General features: G+C 29.9%; 1 protein-coding gene across 1 annotated transcript; it reads left to right on the top strand.

The window, feature by feature from the left end:
* The first annotated feature begins 14148 nt into the window (after positions 1 to 14148).
* Positions 14149 to 15045, top strand: LOC132936193 (parkin coregulated gene protein homolog). The gene has a single exon (XM_061002887.1). The coding sequence runs from the start codon at positions 14149 to 14151 to the stop codon at positions 15043 to 15045; it is 897 nt and encodes a 298-aa protein (XP_060858870.1).
* The last annotated feature ends 2936 nt before the right edge of the window (positions 15046 to 17981 follow it).

Here is a 17981-nt window from a genome sequence, read left to right on the forward strand (position 1 = left end):
TATAACTATAAGGTTTTAGTTGATATTTAAAATAAATATTATTATTATTATTATTATTATATGTATTATAATATTATAAATAGAGGCAGCGAGTACCTAATTGCCAACACCACCAATTCACTCGCGAACCAAGCCAACTGGTCGGTCACACATACAGGCATAATATACCTACGCACTTCATTGTTTTTGTGAATTATAATATAACATGTTAATTTTATCATCGACTATTGTGTATTTAACAGTCCCTAAAATTGTGTGTAGTACAATAAGTGAGGTGTGAAGTACGAAATTTAAAAGTGTGTAATTGGAATTACACCTTTGTAATATTATATTATTATGTATAATTTTTTAGCTTCACATTTTAAACAATGTTGTTAAAAAACAATTATCTTTATTTAGATGACAGGCTTATGGTTACCTATATAAAAAAAATGAAAATTTGTTATAGGCATTGCGCGTGGCAGTCAAGTAGCGTTGTGCGCAAGCACATAAACGTAAAATCGAAAACTTTGGAAGGCTATATAAATTCTAAAATAATAGTTTCCGGTAAAAAATCGTTTTAACTACTTTTAAGCATAAAAAACAAGTCGTTTGAAAAAATTGAAAATCAAGAGGGTATTGGTAAAGTGCAATTTAGCCCGAACTACATATTATATTGTATAATTATTGTAGCAAAATAAACTTTCACACTTTTTATTATATACCTACTTGATACTTCAGTAGATTTCACATTTAAATTCAAATTTAATACCCACTTGTAAGATACTATACGGCAGAGTGACATCCACTTACCCACCTTTTGTAAAGTAATTTTATAATTCACAATATAATGTAAATACAAACCACAGATAATGTATTATCTATGATACAAACGTATAATAGTAGTGACAGCGTCACGATAACAATATATCCTCCGATTATATCCGATTATATACCGCAATTGCCTCGTAATTTTTTAGTATTTCCCACTTGTCAATAAATTATGATAATATGTAGTTAATCATAATATTGCATATTCTATTGCCTATACATATCTTACAACTTACAAGAGGCTATTGTAAACTCGGCCCGTGTTTTTTCCAGGTAAAAATTATTTAGGTATAAACTCGGCCAGGGGTTTTTACAGGTAAAAATGATTTAAGTGTTGATTAGGCCCAGGTTTTTCAGGTAAAAATGATTGACCTGTAAACTCCGAATAAAAATATATGTATAATATTTTTGAGAACCATTTAGCATTACTCAAAGGACACCGTTAGGAGGCGATGCTCATTATATCCTCCAAAAATTATTTTCAATTTCATACTATTATTCATAGTATGAAATTCGTTATATAATTGTAAAATTTAAGTAACGTGTTGCAGTATTAAAAATATAAGTAAAATGTATTTGCAGAATAAATTATGTCATGCTTATTATATTTTATTGTTCAAAATCATTGGGCTGAGTTTACAACTAACCTTTTTTACTATCCTACATTTCTGGGACTAGTTTCAACAAAAAAGGTAACCACGGGCCCAGTTTACATTTGCCCCCTACAATAGGTTTAAAAAACATTTATTTTTCAGATATAATTCCGATAATTCTTTACTTATTATCTCTCGCTGGTTTTTAATTAAACCTAGATGTTATTTGAAACAATTATAAAATGTAAAAATACCAAAATATATTATTAATTATGTAATATTTTAAACTATATTCACCTTATGACATGCACTATAAATCGTTACTATGATAATATTTATAGTTGTTATGCACGCTCTACGTTTCAATTATATCACTAAGTTACGCGACAAAATTATTTTGAAAACTCAATTTCATTTCAAATTCTAAAATACCTATGAAACTTCTTTAACTCTTTTTTAAAAACCTTTTGATGAATAATTATAAAGTAAGAAAGTTTGAAAGTTTACAAAATCTAGAGAGTGAATTCGAATATAATTTTTTTTGGTACGTTTTTCATGTAGTTTTCCATGTTGTTTTATGTACAATTATTATTCTTTCTTATAGGAAGTAATGGTCTGTTGATAGTTATTCAATTTTTTAAGTGTTCATTTTAGGGTTCAAAAAGGGAACTATAGATTCTTACAATTACGATTAAATGTATGTACATATATAAATATATAAATATATATTTATCTGCGTAGGTACTATGTTTTCAAATATTTCGTATACATCGTACAGTATGAGAACAAATCGCTGTAATGATATCGTATACACATTTAATAATAGTACAACCCGAAGTGATCTAAAACTAATATATTTAATTTTTCATTTGTATAATTCATGTATTAATATTAATATTAATAGTATATACAGGCACTACAGGTATTTAGAAAAGGACAAGTGTATCCTAGCTGTTTTTTTGTTTTTTTCATTTGCTTATAAAAAATGATTGGTTAGTGCTGTTACAAAGAAAAGCACGCTGTTGCACAGATAAAGTTCTTCTTTACGTGTTGGTAGTTCTACAACAAATATGGTGCTATATTGTACATTTGTAAGACATAGGTACCAAATTTCAACCTCAACAGAACAGGTTTAGCTCTGTTAGACTAAAAATTAGATTGAATTGACCTCTTATAAAATTTTAAGTAAGATTATAATATATGCAATCTCATCGGCTTTTTATTATGTTTAAATTTTAAAGCAAGTTATGAGTATTTAGTATTTTAAAATTGTAAATTGTTTGTACTTCTTAAAATATCCCAGTAGTTTTCAAAAGCGCCGAGAAAAATTAATTAAAGTTTATATTAAAGTAAGTTATTATTGATTGTACTACATATGTATATGTTGATTTTAAATATTTACAAGTATGATCATTAGATTTGCTTACAGGTTTTCCGTATTTCATGTCAACTTTAATATTGATTGGTGAGGTAACCATAAAACCGCCTTGAACCAATGACTCAAAAATGTATTTATAAATAATTCAAGTAATAATTTAAATAAATAATTTAATAGTTATTTTTTTATCTTATTTAGGATTTCTATCACTTAGTCATGAGTATACACATAACTATAATGCAAATAATATTTTACATTAAATTATTCATAAGTTCATATATATTAGTTTATATAATTTTAATAAAAATCAATTACTTCATACATATCCCTACGACTCAACCTTTTAAAGTCCAATTATTGGATCATGTAGATTCTTTCATTTAATTTATCCTCTAGTATTGTAGAAAATAATATAATAATTTTAAATAAAAACCAAGTTTTGTCAGATTTAACAGATTTCCAACTTATGTAATTTATAATAATTTGGCTTGTATCTTTTTTTTTCTTCTAAAATTGTAATTTAAAATTGTTCTAAATATTATGGCCAGTGTTGAGACTTATAGATAATTATTTAGTTATCTTTTATCTTATCTAGATAAATAGTTGCGTTTTATCTAAATAATTATCTAAGATAAAAAATGCATCCATTCGACTAAATTCGTCTCTATACAAAAAAATGAAATACACAATGTCAATTTATTTTTTTTGATAATTAATACTTTAAATTTGAATAGTTGTCATCTCAGTACAAAAATTGTACGTTCATAATAATATTATATATTAGGTACCTATTATTTATTATTGATATTTTTGTTAGGGGCCTAGTTTAGTGCTCAAATATACCTACATTGCATTGTTATCTTTTGTTGGTGACTCGTCAACAGTAAATTAGTGGAAAAACGATTATAATTATTTAATTTATAACTTATAAGTTATAAGTTATTTTTAGGTAGTGTATATAGCTACTCAGTCAGAGCTATATATACCGCGTATTTAATTGTGTTTTCCTAGTTCCGACATTTATTGGACCGATACGGGTCAACTGTGTCAACCAACTGCAATGTGCTTGAATTTTTAATTAAGTTTGGGTAAAACTGATATTTTAAGTAATCGAAGCTATATAAATCTTTATATAATTATATAATTATTATTTATCAGTAATATACTAATAACTAATGAGTAATAACATTATATTTGTAAGTTGTAACAGTGTATATCGTTTACCCGGAATTCTGCACATTTGAAATGGTGTTGTGTACTTTATTGTGTTGTAGATGTTTGAATAAATAATATTATATATTAATTTTATAAATAGTATATTGATCTTATTGTCGTATCGTTAATGTTATAAATATTATTTATAAATAATTTATATCACCTGTCACCTGTGTATAAATTATATTATCATTATGACATGATCATAACGTATAATAAAATGTTCTTTTATTTATTTATTGTATAATGTATAGTGTGTACTTATACAATGTACATAATATACATGATATTAGATGTTCTTTACAAAATAACAATAATTGTATATCTAATAAAAAAAATATAAATACATACTAAAACTGTTATAAAGGTACACTCCTTCCTCCCTACGTTTGTCATGATTTAGCGTCAATTCGCTATTGCATGACAAATTTCAGGGAGTGCCAACGATGCGACCAACAAGGAATCAGTTCAGCCGGCGAGTGTGAATTAATTATTATGCTCGTCGTTCATATTTATTAACTAACGCACTTAATTAAGAGCGTGAGTGGTTTGGAAATGTTCTAGAATATTCAATAGACGGAATACTACGTCACATGTTATCTACGGATGTCCTCAGTAAAAAAAACCACATAGATACTTATAATATTCGGTTTGTTGACCTACATATTATTTTTACATACATTTATTTTAAATAATATTACGATGTCAGTATAATGTATATTCCCTCTACGCAAAAAAATATATTTGTTAAATACATATAAATATAAAAATATTAAAAAATATAAAAATATATAAATTATTTTTTTTCATAACCCATTACATCCTGGGCAATTTATTTCCGGAATGGTCTGTCTTGGGAATATTGTGTTGTGCGGACGAGGAAAAGGTACATTCCTTCACATTGATACACACTATAAACAGAGGGGTCCAAAACGCCCCCCCCCCCCGGGTTCAAATAGAAAAAACAGCATTTCAATCGGATATATTACTATTCCATAACCGTAATAATGTGAATTTTAACAAATTACAAAATTACAAAATTTCAAGATTCGGAATCTTGAAATTATAGAAACTAAATATGCAAACAAAGCAATAAACAACATGGTAATTGGTTTAGATAAGAAAAAACTAAAGATTATACTATAACTAAATATAATGAAATTATAAATCTCCAAAATTTAAACTCAAAACAAATCATCAACAGGAAAAATAATTTCAGGTTCGGAATCTTGAAAATAATATTTTTAAAAAATAATTCATGCATTGAAGTGTTAAGGGTTTCGGATTTAAATTTTTAAAAATCACTACCATGGTGGATCAAAACTTATATTAACCTCTATATCGTCGTCACGGTATTAAGATACAATATTATGTTTTTCTCTATCATCTTTAATTTGCTTATCTAAAACAGTTAAATGTGCATTAATATTTTTTATTTTTACACAGTAAAATATTTTTTTCTTTTCTGGTAAATCTTTGGTTAGACTCCAAACATAATCTCCTAAAACCTCGTAAGTTGAATTTGAAAAGCGTATAGGGTCTTCTTGAAAATAAAACAATTTTTTTGAACAATCGTATGGTAAAGTTTTCTCCCACGGATGATAATCTATGTACTCGTTGTCTTTATTTTTAAAATCCATATTCATATCTTATTTAATTTTTTAAACACATTTTTAAAATACAAACTCAATTTCTTGAATGTCCATAGGAATGTCAGTGTAACTAACCCGAACTATTGTCTTAAGAATATAAACAAAAATATAAGACATGTTGGTACTTGGTATATAATACAACTAATAACGATTCTGAATTATTACCACTTTACAGCTAAAGGTGTGTTGGAGTGTTACTCGATATATCTGCTCTATAAATGAGTATCTGTATATGTTAAGGAGTAAACGTTATTATGATTGTTCTAATTGCGGAATATGGATATTCAGAAATGTGGGAATATTAAATGTATTAGTTATATATATGATTATATTTTCATTTCTTGAAATTAATTAATTATTGCACATAATATGTTACTATATACATTTTCAATTGCAGATATTAGATTCTTTAAATTTCTTGTAAGATTGTTCTAAAAAATAATTTTATGATCATTAAAATAAGTTAATATTATTTAATTTAATTACAACCAAAAAAATATTTCAAATGCGGAAAATAACCATTTTTCAGGTAATCTATATTCCTCTATAGGGTAGAACTAGTTAAAATTCATTATCTAAAACATTTTTTATAATTTTTTACGTGGAATAGTTTTAATAAATTCGAAGGAAGATATGTGGTATTTAAAAACGATTTCCAATTTGCTAAATTTTACAAATTTTAAATCACTCTCGTTTTTAATTAAGTGTTTTAAGGTTTTTGAGAATATATAAATTAAAAGTGAATAATAATTATATTGAGCGGCACACAGGTATTCAATTCGTCTTGAAGGATTCTCGCCTAACCTAACCTGAATATATTATAATACACAAACTTTACTAATTGTATAACAAGTTTATTTTTCAGCTATTCCTAACTCAAATAGAATCCGGAAATGCATTCAGAATATACATTTAATTTAATTTGTTTTAATAACTTAACACTATTAAAATGAACTATTGGGTTGTGACATGTGGCGTGGCTCGAATCATTATATGTGGGCTGCACATACTCAAGAATATTTGTCTTAAAATATTTTATTTTTTAAATTTTGAGCTTTTTGTTTTCTAATGTTTGGTAACAATACGTCTTGTACAAAGTCTTAAAATGGTTCTGCATTCGGTTTATTTGAACGCATTATAAGTCTATATAAACCTCCTTCATTTCTTCATTTATAAATACTTCTTTATCTCGATTTGTTTTTTTTAGTAGATGAGGGGTGGTCTACTCCGAGTAGCCCATCTCTTTCTTTTTTATATTTTTTTAAATTCTATAAATTCTTTATTCATTGCAGACTTATCTAAATTTATGAACATAACAAATTTTTTAAAAAAACAAATCATTTTTTTCTTTTAGGAGGAAATTGGAATATAACACCTTAAATGTAATATTTTTCAGAAAAAAATTAATTAATTAATTAATGTTATAATTTCTCATCTATTCTTACAAGTTAACAAAACTATAACTTTCAAGTTTTCCAAAAATCCTGATTTCGGAGATGTTAAGGTCAACTGGCAACATTTATGTTTCTACAACTTAAACACTTTCCAACAGCTCAACAACTCAACAACCCAACCTCTAAAATCTATGGCATTAGTTCAACAACTCAACTTTCACGGCATCTCACAAAACCTATTCCATTGGCTCAGCATCTCAACATTCACAACACCTCAACGTCCTCAACACACATCATTTAAATCTCTATGGAATATTTTAAAAACTGTATAACTTTTAAAATCCTAAGGCAAAATTGTGTATATTCCTTTAAAAATTGTATAACTTTTAAAATCCTAAGGCAAAATTGCTTATAAGTAATAGTAGTATATATATACCAAGAAAATTTTAAATTATTAATAATATTAATTTTGTGAAAATATTTTGGGGGGTTTTTGCATTTTGATTTTAATTATTAATAACATAAGTTTTGAGAAAAATATATTGGGGGATTTTGCATTTCATAAGTTTTGCGAAAAATATTTCAATTATTATAACATTTCGATTTTTTGATATTTTTACACATTGTTTTCTTTGTGATATTTTACTGTTATAAAAAGCACTGCGCCAGGAATGGTATATAAGTATTTTGAAAAATATATTGGGGGATTTTGTATTTCATAAGTTTTGCGAAAAATGTTCTTGAAGGATTAAGACAAGAGAATATAAACCTGATTCTTTTACATGTCAAAATTATGTATTTTTCATTTGGACTAGAGGGGTCCAAAACGCCCCCCCCCTGGTTGATCATTGAGATTGCTGTACTTTTTATGTGTCTTTATAACATAAGTTTTTTGAAAAATATTTTAAGAAATATTCCATTTCAATTTTTAAATTATTAATAATATTAATTTTGTAAAAAATATATTGGGGGATTTTGCATTTTGATTTTTAATTATTAATAACATAAGTTTTGCGAAAAATATTTTGGGGGATTTTGCATTTCATAAGTTTTGCGAAAAATATTTCAATTATTATTGCATTTCGATTTTCTGATCTTTTTACACATTGTTTTCTTTGTGATCTTTTACTGTTATAAAATGAATGGTATATAATATATACTACTTACCATTATTGTTTGTGTTTTTCAAACTTAAGAAACTTTTTTCATATAACTGATATCAAAAAAATAAAAACACTATAATAAGTTGAAATCGAAGCACTCCTTCTGGTAGACATTTTGTATACAGGATATAAAAAAAAAAATAAACACCATTGTAAAACTACTAGCTTTCTCGCTCCGCTCAGAATCTAAAATACATAAATAAATGCATTAAAAAGGACTAACCTATATCAAAATTAATATTTTCAATTTTATTTTTATCAGTGGCGTCTTTTCAGTTTTTAATAAAGGGGGCAAACCTTTTGAGCAGCCCTAATGGGTAACCGGATAGATGACTTAAAAAACAACCGCTCCCGAGTAGGTACTTATTAATATATTAAGTATGTTCTTTTTACTTCATAAAACACACGCATACCAACTTTTAGTCATGTCCACACATGCGTCTAAATATAAATATATTCCAACTATTAATTAAAAATTTATCCTTGTGACCAGTGGTGAACAATTTTAACTTAAGGAACCAAATATATTTTGTTTATCCACCCACTCAAAACAGGATGTAAACCAAAATTTGCAGATATCTCAACTTTCAAGTTCATAATTATTATTTAGAAACAATATTTTTACAAATTTTCCACCACCACCCCCAAAAATGTACGGAACCACGGCTCAAAAAAGGGCCTCGCCATTTGTGACAGTAATTTCTTAGTACCTACACAAAATAATATTTTCCTATAAATATAATAGGCATGTTTTTGCACTAATAATAATGGTTAATCGAAAACCACTGGACCACGACCCATTGGGATGCTTTTAAAATCAGACAAGGGCCAATGCCTACCTGGCCTCCACAAATAACGCCACTGTTGTGCCCTTTAAAATTCGCCCCACTCGTTATATTGGTCTGGATCCATCCCGGGTCTAATCACCTTTGTTGTTGAAGCGAATTGTTGAATACAATTTTACATAAAGTATATTTTATGGGTATTATAAAAACAATGACTTTTTAAAGTGAGTATAGAATAAGTCAACTGATTAGTAGATTAGTAACTATACATTGACGGTGGTACCCACAACATAAGCTATTTTCTTAATAATTGGTACCATGATTTAGTAGTCAATTCGTAACCATTTGTAACCACAATTTTGGCGTTGGTAATATAAACTATAGTACGTGTACGTACCAAAAAAAAATATTTTCCCTAAACGGAAGCTGGCGTATCTAACGGTTTATTGGCACCCGCACCTTGAAATAATTTACTCAGAAAATTCAAAACTAATCCAGCGTTTGATAACCAATTCGTAACCATTTGTTCAGTATTCAGACATATTATATGTACATATCTCCCAAACGGTGATAAGGAAAATTTCCAACAGCCCTACCTCACTACAAGCTGCGACCGGCTTTTACCGGTTAGCCGTCGGTGCGCGTGTACATCTAGTCCGCGTTACTTCATTAATTATTTGTGTTAGTTTTTTGTGTTTTTTGGGTGATCCAATTTTCCACCAAAAGCAACCTTTCAGTTAACCGCTAGTACAATAATATATAAGGAAGCCCTTACTATGAAAAGATATGAAGTTATTAATAATTGACAATGGTTTTGAAAAATAAAAAATAATTAGGTAATCAATTATTAATGAAATATATTTAAAAAAAAACACATAGTTGACCTACTTGTTTCACACAAATTTAATAATAATTGTATAATACATTTTATCATTATATTATATTATTAAAATGTTGGTCAATTTTATAATAAACAAGAATAGTTAGATATTTATATAAATAATAAATAAATATTAATTTAAAAAAAAAACACTTTCAAGTAATACTTACATTATTGAATACATTGAATATTGTATAATGTGATTACAAAAATAACATCTGCTAATTATACAAAATCAATTTTAAAATTATTAATCTTGATTTTAAAATCATTTAAAATTGTATTTTGTTATGATTTATGAGCCTTGTTATTTTTTATATATTTCCCCTTTTATATTGATCAATTAAACACTGGTTTCTTTTGTGTTGCTTAACAATTTGTTTTCACGGTATTTTTGGTTCTCTGATGTTTCTTAATTTACAATAAACATCAGTTTGTACTTATTCGATTAAGACATTTAACCATTGTAAAACTGATTGCGAATCTCGATAAAAACTTTTTTTAAATGTGCATGAAATGACTCACCGGAATTTTTTGTGCTTGTAAGTTCAGAATATGCAAGTGGCCAAAGTTTTGGAGGATAAATACAATCTTCAGAAATATGCGTTTCTACAAAATAGTCGGCAAATGTATTTACCTACCTAGTCTTTCATCAATCGGTCATTCGCTTATAACTCAATAACTTACATCTTCCGGATTTAGAAATAAGAAGTCAAATATATTATGTAACCATTTACCAATTTCAGATGACCAACACTCGATAAGCACAATTTCTTGAATTTTATGGTACTAGATTGGGTTAAATGAAACCAACATATTGAAATATTAGTTTGCAGCCACATTTCAGAGACAGCATTAAGCATAGCCCTTTCAAAGTCAACTTTAGGTAGAGAAAAAATTAAGTCTTCACACTTTTTGCTTATTGCACGAAAAACATAAATTTACGATTGTGTACATTTATTAGGTAATAAGAAAAACTTTTGGGATATAATAACCTTTAATATATTCATGAATTGAAAAAAATTGAAGAAAAAAAACGAACACATTAATCGAAAGTTCCGTTTATATAAATACTATTAACTGTTGATAAAAATCTAAGATTTATTTCACATGAAAATATTATTATATTTTCTTTTTTGTCATTAAAGTTTTCATTTTGTTTCGTTTTCACGTCAATTAAATTAAGTACTTTACGGGCATCAGCTATATCAATACGATTCCGAAGCGTAATTTTGCTTCAGTTTTCGTTCATAATTTTTCTTTTGTTTTTAACGTCACTTTTGAAAATTACTGAAAATGTTTGCTTTTGACCCCCAAAGTACCAAATAGATTCACTTTCTTATCAGAAAAGTTATCCAAACTCTTTTACTGTCCTAAAAGGTGATGACAGACACAAAAAAAAAATAAAAAACACACATCATTGTAAAATCAATACATTCATCGCTTCGCTCAGAATCTAAAATAATTGAATTCTTTTGTTGTTAAAGTGTATATAAGTACCAACAGTTATTAATTTTAAATTTTAATACACACATTTATTTAAAAACAATAAAACGTTTATTGAATTACTATATGTTATTTCTTAGCTTTAAAAAATGGTATAATTATTAATTTTGTATGTAAAAAAATTATGTAAAAAAAAAGTAACTAATATTTAACTAAGTTAAGTTACTTTTATTTTATTTTCTAAATGACTTGTAACTTTTACAAGTTAAAAAAAATAAAGGTAACTTTTAACTTTAAACTTAACTTACATTTTTCTATAGTAACTTAACTTAACGAATTAAAAATAATAGTTAACTTTCCCAGCCTTAATTTAAATTTTTAACAGTTTTATAATTTTAATAATTTATTATTTGTATAGACAATTTCAAAGAAAATATTCCAGGTTATGGTGCCAAGGTAACGCACCTAGGTATTATACATTCGTATCATGGACAAATATTAACTCATTAAGTTAGTGATTGCCTAAAAAAAATAATAATAACTCGTTATGCAAGGCTGGGAAAGTTAACGATTTTTTTTAACTTGTTAAGTTAAGTTATTTTAAAATAATAAAGTTAAGTTAAAAGTTACTTGTATTTTTTTCGTTAACTCGTTAAGTTAAAAGTTAACTAAAAAAAAAATGTACTTAACTTGGTGTAAAGTTAAAATTTGCTAATTTGTAAAAATAAAAATTCCAGAAACATAATATGGTTTATTAGATAGTTTTTCTTTAAGCTCGAGAAAATTACTGGGGAAATTTAAAATGATACATCAAAGTAAAAACCCTTTCAAACATTTGCATTATTCTTCAGATGAAAATTAATTTAATTTAGATACTTTTGAAATAAAATTAACTTGAAGTTAAGAGGATGCTACACATTTATAAATTTGTCCGTAAAAACCGTTTCGCGCGGGAAAGAACCGGGACGGCTACAGTCATAATTAAGAAATGAAATTTTCACCAAATAATAAGGAAAACATGGACTGTGCAACCGCGTTTTTAATTTTTCGATATCACTTCTAAAAAAAAAGTTTTTATTGTTTTAAAAATCATTATTTTTGTGTTTTTCAGATTTGAATAACTTTTTTTGTAGAAGTGATATCGAAAAAATAAAAACGACATTGCATAGACAAAGTTCTCTTGTTTGCAGTGTGAAAATTTCGTAACTTAGTTATGATTGTAGCTTTCGTGGTTCTTTCCCGCGCAAAACAGTTTTTACGTAAAGATTTCAATTTTATTGAATATTGTTTACTGTAGTGTGCTGCTGTCCTACGGTCGTTGCGACATCGAATACGATTTCCCCCACCACGATAGACGGCAATTATATTTGCTCGGGTTTAGACTGGGCCTGGGCCGTGCCGCGCCGCGCGCTATGGTTATCGGTAATCAGCTCGCCCGTAATAATTTCCAGGAATAGCTTTGATATGAAACAATTTAATTTTGGTGACTAGCTAGAGATACTACTCTACTACCATAGAGTGGCATAGACATAATATACTGCTGCGACACGTCGGATGACGCGCATTACAATACTACATGTCTAGTGCTTCAACAGCCAACATTCAACATTGTTTAATTGTTATTTTTAATTTGTTATTGTTTGTTGAAATTTGTTTCATTTTGTATTTTATTCTGTGATAAATATTAAAATGTCACCCAAAAAATTCCGTACTAAAAAAAGGACAGTCGGAAATAAAGCTATACGTCAACGTATGAAAGATCTAAAAAAGAAACAAGGGTTGTAAGTAATTTTCTAATTGAACTTTATTACAATTTAAAATGAATACATTTTACAAAATAGGTATGTAATTTATACAATTATTTTTTTAAAATTAATTTATAGAAAATCTATATTGACTAGAATAGACATTCAACAAACAGAAGAAACTGTTGAGTCTTAATCTAATAGTATTAGTATTACTGTGACAGATGACTCAAATGGTAAACTAGTCGATTCTTTCTCGGGGTAAGTTATTGGCACAGTCTAAAATAGTGTGCAATACAACACTGTTAGTGCAGTACGAAATCAGAATAGTGCAGTACATAAAAAAGTGTATTGATTATTTTAGTGTTATGCATATGTTAGAATTTTTCTTTGTATTTTAGATTCTGAACGGAGTGATTTATGTGTTTATTTTACAATGATGTGTTTTTATTTTTGTATCCGTCATCACGTTTTGGAGCAGTAAAAGTCTTAAAAATAAGGGGTGGTTTCGGATAGTAAAGTGAATGTATATTGTACTTCGGGGGGTCAAAACTGAAAAAGTTTCATTAGTTTTCAAACGCGCTATTCTACTCTTCAAACTACTATACAGCAGAGCGAGTTCTCGATTAACCTAACCTAACTAACCTAACGTTGTATACATTTCACTTTCGGTGTAGCGTCCTCTTAACACGTTAATCTTTAAAAAAAAGTAACTTATTAAGTTAAAAGTTAACTTGAAAAAAAAAGTAACAAGTTAATTAACTTAATTAAAATCACCTTAACGTTTTAACTTTTAACTCGTTAATGCTCAGCCTTGTCGTTATGTAACTTAGTTAAAAGTAATTTAACTTTAACTTATTTGGTACATATCTCGTTAATGCCCAACCATGTTAAAAAAAACGTTTGAACTGTTCTTTCAGAAATCAGTGGTTGTAAGATCACATGTGAAATCAAAAGTCTTGATTATTATCATTTTACGGAATAATACCTAATATCGTTTTGCGTTTAATTAAAAATATTCAAATCGACAAAGTGGTCGAAAAAACATTTGTCACTATCGAAACAAGTAGCGAAGCGAGTGTAAACAATGACGAGTAATGATGAACCCGACAAAAAACCTCGTAGCAGTACCGCGAAAATGAACGCTCGGGAACAGGAAGAAAACACTCGACGCCGCCGTGTCAGTAGCTCGGACGAGAAGTTGTTGTCGTCGTCGTCGTCTTCCTCGTGGTGGTCCCAGAAATCTAGTGCAGGTGTCAGCGGGCAGTCGTCGCCGAAAAATTCCGTGACGTCGGGTCCACTTCCGGTGACAGCATCGCGCTCCTCGGCACGGTCCACGGCATTCGCAATCGCCTATGGCCGGCTTGGATTTCCACTGGCTACGGTCCACGGGGTGGTGGACGGCCAGCGTTTACGGTGGCTGGTGCCACCTGAGCTGGTGGACTACGACGCGTATCTGCCCGTGCTGGCCGACGGGCTGCGCGAACAGCCCATGCCTTATGGGACGTGCGCGACGTTCGGCCTGTGGGAGCTGCTGGCTTGGGACATCCCGGGTGACCGCGTGCTGTCCGCTTTGCCCCAGACCGTGTTCCCGATCCGCCGGGCTCTGGACGTAGGCCCACGTGACTGGCCAACCACGGTGCGCGCGCTCAAGTCCCTCCAGAAGCTGTCGTCGGCCGGCCGCAAAGGCCTCGTAGGGCCGGCCATGGTGTCCTATTACCGACAGCTGTTGTCACCCATCAACAGATACCAGCACACCGGTGCTGGAGTGATCGCCACTGACGGCCTGGACGTAAACGTCACGTATAACCTGTCCAACCTGTGCCATGACACGCTGTGTGTGCTCGAGCGCACCGGTGGTGCTTGCGCTTACAGCAGCATCAAGTCTGTCGTACCAACATACCAGAGCTGTATCACGGTAGTTGGATGCACAGCCACTGGTAGCCTGGACAGGATCAAAGTCGGCTACAAGGCACTCCAGTAATAGTCCTGCAGGACACAGTGGTTGTCCGGTTTTTAATGTTTGTAGGTTTATATGGTTTTTCGTCGACGATGACGAACCATATGGTATAAAATGGTATAATTTTATATTATATTATATTATTTTACAAACGTATCCGATGTCACAGTGTTTAAGGATTATGTTTTATATTTAATACTTACTTGATTAACCATTATATTATCATAATATTATGTTACATTTTGGTCTTTGTCCGTGTTTCGCTCTTTATCTACATATTTTATATTTTCTGGCGTAATTGCAAGTATCTACGGTTATTTGTTCTTGAATTATAAGAAAATAAGAAAATCGCCAAAAAGAGAAATTGAGTGAACATCCAATAATGTAAAAATTTGAATTTTGGGCGCTCATAAAAATTTAATTTGACTTTCTGGTAGACTTTCTGGACTTTCTTTTTTATATAAAGGTAAACTTAAGAAGAATCTTGTATTCAATTTTCAAGCTCTTTGACTCAACGAATACAATTTTATTGACATACCTATGGTGTATAATTTAGGTGTAAACATTCAGTGAAAATTTCATGTGGCTCATTTGTATAGGGTTACCCAAAAACCTAAATCGATTTTTTTAGAAAACCAATTTTGCGTAAAAATTCTTTTTTTTCGAGTAGCAGATTTAGTGATTTAGATACCTATAATTATTGTAATATATTATTTATTAGGATGTTAATTAGCCTCTATTTTATATTAGTCTTATTTTTATATATACTTTTTATACTTTTTATGTATACTTATATACTTGTAGCTTAAAAACAGTCAAAATATTTAAAAACTGTATAATGTAAAGTAAATGCTAATATAAATATTTGGTGAAAATGTCAAGTATATATCTACCTACTGTTATTTGTTTTTGAGTTATACCAAAATGACAATATTGAATTTTGACTTCTCAAAAGAATCATCTCGATACACTTTGATAACAGAAACCACCATCAAAGTGGAAAATCAAAGCATTATTTTGACTACTTATTGTATATATACATCAAAAATAAAAATGAAAAAAACGCATTATTGTAAAATCAATACATTCATTGCGCCACTCTAAATATGAAATCCTGAGTTATTAATTACTAGTAATAAACATAGCATATATAATATACATTGAAATAGGTTTATTTAACGTTGACGATATTTCGTATATTTTTCGTGATAGAAGTACGTTTATCCAACGTTGATCATTTGTTGATAGTATGTTGGGTCGAACTTACATCGAAATATGGGTAAAGATAAACATATATTTTACGTTTAAGTTACGTCTTGACATATTCGTATATTTTTCATGATAGAAGTACGTTTATCCGACGTTGATCATACGGTTAATCGAACTTACATAGAATACGGGTAAGCCGTGTAAACATTAAACAGTATTTACTCATCGAGTCACTCACTCACTCGTCATTTACCATCGGTTGTCGGTAAATGCACGATGATCAGCAGCAAGCCCGGATTATAGGGAGGAGGGCAAGGGGGACACGGTCCAGGGGCCCATCTTAATCCCCAAAATATATATTTTTTAACGCGTCCAATACAGTTTTCAAAAAAAAATAATAATTTAAGTAGGTAGGTAAATTATTAATAATTATAAAATAAAATTCTTCTTAATTTTATACCATGCAAAATTACTATACATTGTTTGCCAACAATTTTTTTGTTTTTTTTTTTTGAGCATTTTAGATTACTGATTTAACTATTTAAGTATACAAAAAGGTAGTTATAAGAAAAAAATATTGAGCTCTTGTGAATTAGGTATTTAAGTTAAAAGTATTATTGCATATTAAACTAAACTTTAGAGGACCATAGTTCATAAACTAGCGAACCAAAATTGATCATTTTGCTGTCAACATTTTCAGGAAAAAAGTTTTACCAGAATCCATCAAAAAATATAGTGGTTACCATTTAAAAAAATTAATTCGATTTTACTATTGGGACAAGTGCGTGTTTAAAAATTTGAAAATGTTGTAAAAAAATTGCCTGTTTAAAATAAAGAAACACGTCTTATTTTGTTTTAACGAAATTTCAAATCATCGATTCATAATTTTTTTAAAAAACCGCGACAAAGACATATCCATACACTGTATATTTTTTCTTTAGCCGTGAGTACTCTGGATAACGGATCCTTCAATCTCATCCCGTGGGCGACGAGGACAGCCCAACTGAAAACCCGACTTAGCTAACGCCCGAACGGTACCTAACAGTGCCCGTCGAGCTGTGTGGCATGCGTTCGGCCGACGCGCGCGTGTACCTCGCGTGCTCGCGCTCGCCGGCCGCGCGTTCGCGACATATGTGGATAGGCCAGTCGGGGGCTGTCGGGAGTAGCGCCTTAGTAGAAGGGGAGCTATTTGACTGGGTCGAATCCAGCGCTCGCCGACGCGGTTATACGAAACCCACCGATCTATCTCGAACGAGAGCAGCCGGCGGGGGACCGTCAGCCTGGCGCCAGGGCGCCCTGACGTAACCCGTCGGAGGGATGTTTCCGCGTCACCCAAAGGCGTGAAGGAGCCGCCCTCGCGACATATGGCTAAAGGTGTAAAAACCCCCGAGGGAATGGTCTTATAACTCCCCGTCACACAGTGGTTAGTAATGTATATTTTTTCTATAGTAAAAAACTATACAATAATATAAAGTCGTTAATATGTAATGATACAATTATATTGAAGTTAAAATTGAAAGGGGGCCCACTAAGTATAAGGTGTCCCGGGGCCCAATTGATCCTTAATCCGGGCTTGTCTTTGTGTAATGTGTTTAGTAATACACCAACATACAGTGAGGTAGTCTCTAATGACCTTTTTTATTATTATTTATAAAAATCATCATAAATTAACAATATATAAACACCAAATACCATTTTATGATTATCAATCCCTTTTATGCTGAGTTTATGTTAGAGATTGAGAGTATATA

The sequence above is a fragment of the Metopolophium dirhodum genome, chromosome 1 (genome assembly GCF_019925205.1).
Source record: "Metopolophium dirhodum isolate CAU chromosome 1, ASM1992520v1, whole genome shotgun sequence".
Classification (NCBI taxonomy): Eukaryota; Metazoa; Arthropoda; class Insecta; order Hemiptera; family Aphididae; genus Metopolophium; species Metopolophium dirhodum.